The 5,985-nt window shown below is 48.3% G+C and overlaps 1 protein-coding gene across 1 annotated transcript in view; it reads left to right on the forward strand.

The window, feature by feature from the left end:
* Positions 1-4,645: 4,645 nt before the first annotated feature.
* Positions 4,646-5,985, forward strand: part of CPNE6 (copine 6) — a 7,091-nt gene continuing 5,751 nt past the window's right edge. Inside the window, exons 1-2 of the mRNA XM_027843120.1 lie at positions 4,646-4,820; positions 5,769-5,948. Of these exons, the coding sequence (XP_027698921.1) occupies positions 4,653-4,820; positions 5,769-5,948 (348 nt within the window). The 5' untranslated portion in view covers positions 4,646-4,652. The remainder of the gene's footprint in view (positions 4,821-5,768; positions 5,949-5,985) is intronic.

A 5,985-nucleotide genomic window follows, 5' to 3' on the forward strand; every position in this document is an offset into this window, starting at 1 on the left:
TTGTACAGAATAAAGAAACCAAAATGACTACCCGCCTCTGAATCTCTCTACCACCCACTGCCCCCATCACCCTGCTGTCTCATCCCCCTTCCCCACAGACACACTCACCCCAGTTCCCAGCAGTTCCCCCAGATTTGCAGCTGCCCAGGTCTAATCACCCATCTCCCTGCTGAGAAAAGAAATGGCAAATCAGACAGCCCCTCTCAAATGAGGGGGAAAATTTCTGGTGGGGAGGGAGAGATTGGCAAGAAGATTTAAGGTAATGGGAAAGAATCAGCACCAATAGGGGCAGGAATCATGCAGCATCTATGCCTTCCCCAAAATGGGGGTGGGGGAGGTGGGATAGAATCAAAGGAGCAAGCCTATTCAATTAGGGACTATTCAATGACAATAAGACACATGAGGCATCTGACATATTCAAAGGAAGATAGATGGGCAGAAGCTGTGCCTAATGTATGGTCTTGGGCACACAGTTGTAGCAACTTGTAGGGGAAGGATGTGGGGCATGGCCATGCATGGAAGAGATGTTCTGGGCAGGAGGAAATTGTGTTTTCATGACCCTGTGTGTTTGTACATTTGCCTGGATGATATAGGTCAGTCAGGTGGGCCTCTGATGCTCTGTATGAGGGGCAACTAGGTGGCATAGTGGGTAGAGCACTGGCCCTGAAGCCAGAAGGACCTGAGTTCAAATCTGGTCTCAGACACGTAACACTTACTAGCTGTGTGACTCTGGGCAAGTCACTTAACCCCAATTGCCTAAAATAATAATAATAATAAAAATGATGTTCTGTATGTTGTCCATTGGGTGCCATGTTGAAAGCTGACCTATCCTGGGTCCCTCCACACCATTTAGCATCAGAGAATCATATCTTTAAAACTAGACAGGTCCTTCAGGGTATTCTAGTCCAGGGATTAGCAAACTATGGCCCCAAATGCAGACTGCCACCTGCTTTTGTTCTTCTCCAGAGCTAGGAATGGTTTTTACATTTTTAAATAAAGTTTTGGGAGGAGGTAGATTTGGCCAATGTCATAGTTTGCTGACCCCTGATAGTCCAACCCCCTCTCCCATTTTATAGATGAGGAAACAGGCTTAGAGAAATTAAGAGACTTGCCCAATGTTTTATAGGTAACAAGTGATGGGTAATATTTGAACCTACATCCTATAACTCCAAAGCTACGGTTCTTTTCCACTGTGCCACAGAAGAGACAATAATTTTGGGTGTAAGTTCTGAAAGAGGGTATGCACCAGTTTCGCTTTTGATTAAATGATGGATTAGACAAGATAACCTTTAATGTCCCCTTGGGCTCTGAACCCATACTCTTCTGATTCTAAATGGTGTGGAAGGAGCCAGAATTGGTCATTTACCTCAGTATAGTGTGCAGGGCTATGTGTTGCTGAATGAAAGAAAATCATTTATTAAGTAACTCCTATGTGCCAGGCATTGTGCTGTTATTAAAAGCTGTTAGGCTTATCCAGCAGATGCGTATCTTTTATCCTTCAATCAACCCAAACTTATTAAGTTCCTTTTCTCCATGTGCCAAAGGCTTCTATTCACCAGGGGTTTGATCGTGTTCTCTTGAGTGTCATGGTTCATGGATGCTTCCTTTGTTTCTTTGTGGCAGTAGGTGGTAGTGTACCTCCCAGGACTACAGCCTTTCACATATCTGGAATTCATATGATGGGAGTCAGAGAGGGAAGTAATGAAATTTCAGATTGCTTTGTGGGTCCTCTAGTGTTCTTTCATTCCCATTGGGTGACCCTGGCCCTTGGTTTTCTGGGTCTCCAGATTGCATCATTATGGATTCTTAAGCGATTGTATCTGTTACCCTGTATAAAAGTGATCAGGGGAACCCAACTCATCCATAAAACTGAATTGATGTGTCATCTGAGGGAGGGCATATAATTGATCAAAATTATATGTTGGCCACTGGAATAAAATAAGGAAAGCACTTTGTAAACCTTCAAATGTTCTATAAATGTCAGTTATTATTATTGCATTCTGGGTTTAGATAGGTTTGTGAGAAATATTTTGGGGCACCTCTCTTTTATTATTGTGAATGGTGCCATGTGCACATGTAAGATTCCGTGTGTAGCAATATATCTGTGAGCATCCCTGCCTGTGCTTGTTTATACATCACTGTATACATGTACTTGTCCCATAGGTTTAACTATAACTGACATTGTGTTACATTGTGTTTAAGTGAGGGTGACTGTGTATGTCAGGGCACATGTGAGCTTGAATGCCACTGTGTTTATTTCACTGTTATTTTATGTATGTGTCACTGTGTGTACCTGCAAATGTCACTGTGATAAGATGTTTAGCTGTGATTCTGTGCGTGTTGTGTGTGTGTGTGTGTGTGTGTGTGTGTGTGTGTGTGTGTGTGTGTTTGTGTGTCTGCAAGGGAGAGTATGTATGTCAATGTACCGATGGGAGTCCTGGTCTCTCATCAACCCCCAGCCCACCCTTCTCCCCAAGCACTGCAGCTGCCTGGGCGGCGGCCCTGCCCCTCCCCTCCCTGTCTGTGCGAGGGGGAGCCTGTGCTGCGGCCCCCCCACCCCTCCCCATCCAGGCCCCATAAATAGCAGCAGAGCCAGAGCAGAAGCTTCAGCTGGCGCCAGCGGCTGGAGCGGCGAGGGAGCTGGCCGAGCTGAGCAGCAAGGCAAGAAAGAGAAAGGGAGCCCCCCCTATTATCCAAGACCCCCACAGGTGAGCACTGCCCCCACCAGCCCCCCTATTCCTGACCCAGTCTCCATGGCAATACCTCCCAACCCTCTAAAGGGGGGTTACCCATCCCTGATTTCCTCTTGCTCCATTCCTCCCCACACCCATGTCCCCTACCTGGAGGTTAGGTCTGGGGACCCCTCAGATAGAGGAAATCATAGATGGGGGAGCAGAAGACCTGAGGGAAGGTGGGGAGGTACAGGTCACCCTGTGCTGTAGCCCAACAACACACCCAGACACTCTCACACACACCCAGGGAGGGAAACACAATCAAGGAGATGGGCACAGGGCATAGAAAAAGGGGGTGATAGTGAAGAGGGGCACACAACCATTTATGCCTAACAAAAGACAGACACACAGCCAAAAGGACACATAGTCCTGGAGTCACAAAGCCATGTGCACCCACAAGAAAATGCTTGACAACACACTCACTCTCTGATACTCTAGTAGAGATTCACAAAGGAGTGGGGGTGTCACAGACATTATTATCCTGAGGCACAAACAGACACAGACACAAGAAACATGCACTCCCTAGGTCCCCAGTTCCACCCCCTCCTCGGGCCCTAGCATACACCTACCCACTGCCACCCAAGGGCTTGGCACCAGAATTGGGGAGGTGAGAGAGAGCTGGAGTCCAAGACTGGGTATCAGTGCTGGATAGCCAAGCCTAGTTAGACAGAACCTAGTGGGCAGGGAGGAGGGGAACCATGGCTCCCCCAAAACCCTGTCGCTAAGAGACAGTGCCAAGGCTGCCGGGAAGTGTGAGAACATCTTGGGGTGGGGAGGGGGGAGAGAGAGAGAGAGAGAGAGTTTGTCATAGTAGGAGCTCCTGCCAGGGACACAGAGAGCTTTCTCAATGTGTGTGTGATGGGGAGGGGATGTGACCCCAACTTCCCCAACTCACTACACCCCATTCCCCTCAAAGAGCCCATGTGAGCTGATATAGGTCCAGGGGCACAAAGGTGGAGGAAAGCTCCCCAGCTCAAACCCTGACCAGACAACACTTTCCCAAACCCAGTGGGCGTCACCCAAGACTCAGCCACCTTCTTTCCCCAACCATCTGAACCTGGATCTCCTGATGCCCCTGCCTCCCTTCTTCCCCAACTCTCAGCCCTCCAGAAGCCTCAGTGGCCCATTCACTGCCTCCAGCTCAGAACACCCCACCCCAGCTCACTCCTGCCAAGGCTGAGTGCAGCCTCTGGCTCAGAGTTGGGAAATGATCAGAAGGTGCTGAGGCAGCAAAAAGGAGAAATCGATGACCCCACTATCCACCACAGCTTCCAGGACTCCCCTCCCCCCAGCAAGGGACACCCAGACCCAGAGGAAGACAAACTCAGATGGTCTCAGCTCTTGGAGGCAACTGGGAACAAGGGAGTCCTGTCCATTCCTCAGTTGCCCTTTTCTCTTTCTCTCTCTCTTTAGGTCTGATCAGCATCCTGATTTCAAGAAAGGCTCGGCTACTTGACCTAATTGAGTAAGGATTTTGGGAGCAGGAGGGATGGGAGGTAGAGGCGTTCTCCACGTCTCCTTGACACTATGGAAGGGGTGATGAGGAGTGGGAGGTAGGGCTCAAGAATTCTGCAGAGATATTCCTTCTCCTCCAAGACCAGAAGAGGGAGGGACGGTCCTGGCTAAGAGCTGGGATCTCATTACTCCATTCCCCTGGAGATGAGAATGCCCCTTCCCCCAACCAGATGTGGAACCAGCCAGGCTATTCCAGACTTTCATGCATGGGTGGAGTGGGGAGAAGAGAGATGGGGGGTACGCTCTAGGAGGAGAAAAGGGGTTTATGTGCTAGGCAATATGGGTAATATATGCTAATGTTCAAAACCTTTTTGAGGGGGCCAGAACTTATTAGAGAATAAGGATGGACCCATATGTCTCTGTGGGCCCCTGTTTACTTCACTGGATCACATTCCCCATAGGACTATGTCGGAATCTGAGCTCGAATGGGTACCCGAGCCCCCAGCTATGACCCTAGGGGCCTCCAGAGTGGAGCTTCGTGTGTCCTGCCATGGGCTTCTGGACCGTGATACCCTCAGCAAGCCCCACCCCTGTGTCTTGCTCAAGCTCTACTCTGATGAACAGTGGGTGGAGGTAAGCGATCAGTGACACAAGGCTAAGATTGGCAATAACCTCAATGGGACTGGCTGGAGTGGTCGCCATTTCAAAGAAGTATGTAATAACCCTAGGTAATTTGGCTTTTCTAAAATTCTAGAATGTGTATGATAAACCAAAGGAAGCTATGATAATTATGGAAGCCTATGTGATAACCTGGAAGGGCTAGAGGGAGATGGGGGTGAGAGGAGAAGTGGACATGATGTAAACACATATGAATTTTTTTAGAGCTCTATGACAAATAACGTCAAAGGGCTGTGTGAGAAACCAAGGTGTTTTTCTTTAGAACTCTAACCCCAGGGAGCTTTGGGATAATTCTAAAGAATGTATGATAAGGTAGAAAAAACTGTGTGCCCCAGAGAAGCTGGGGGTGGGAGAAGTTGGTAAAGGCCCAAAACCATTTATAATAGTCCCAAATGGCTTTTTAAAAAAATCCATATTATACAGAATGTTCCAGAAGTCTGATATATGATAACCTCGGAGGATTTTGTGACTTTTCTTAAAAGATTTTAATCTAATCCCTATTTTTCCCCCTAGAAGTTGGGTGTTACATATAACCCCAGGAGTTTTGTGATAACCCCATAGGGTGGCAAGATAACCCTAGGAGTCTGGGAGGGCCCTGAGGACATGTGGGAAGGTGTGAGAAATTCAGAAAGATACATAATAAACACAAATGACCTTTCTAGAGCTGGAGGAAGAAGGTAGTAAGATCTATGTGGTCCTTGAACTTTGATGTCCAGCATTTTAGGCAGAGGAGAGACCTGAAAAAAGAAAAGCTTTTAGGAACAGGAGAAAGCCCAAGGAGTGGGGGAGGGTCTCTGACACTGGGATAGGTTCTGATGAGGCAACCCCAGTGTGGGGGGTTCATTTGCCAGAAGGCTATGTCCTTTTCCCCAGTGTGTGTCTTCCACCCCTCTTTGCCCCTAGGTGGAACACACAGAGGTAATACGGTCTTGCTCCAACCCAGTCTTCTCCCGAGTGTTGGCCCTAGAATATTTCTTTGAGGAGAAGCAGCCACTGCAGTTCCATGTGTTTGATGCTGAAGATGGTGCTACCAGCCCTACAAATGACACCTTCCTTGGCTCTGCTGAGTGTACCCTGGGCCAGGTCAGATCCATCACCACCAACCCAAATAATAGCCCTT

The sequence above is a fragment of the Vombatus ursinus genome, unplaced genomic scaffold (assembly GCF_900497805.2).
Source record: "Vombatus ursinus unplaced genomic scaffold, bare-nosed wombat genome assembly UNPS02014894.1, whole genome shotgun sequence".
Classification (NCBI taxonomy): domain Eukaryota; kingdom Metazoa; phylum Chordata; class Mammalia; order Diprotodontia; family Vombatidae; genus Vombatus; species Vombatus ursinus.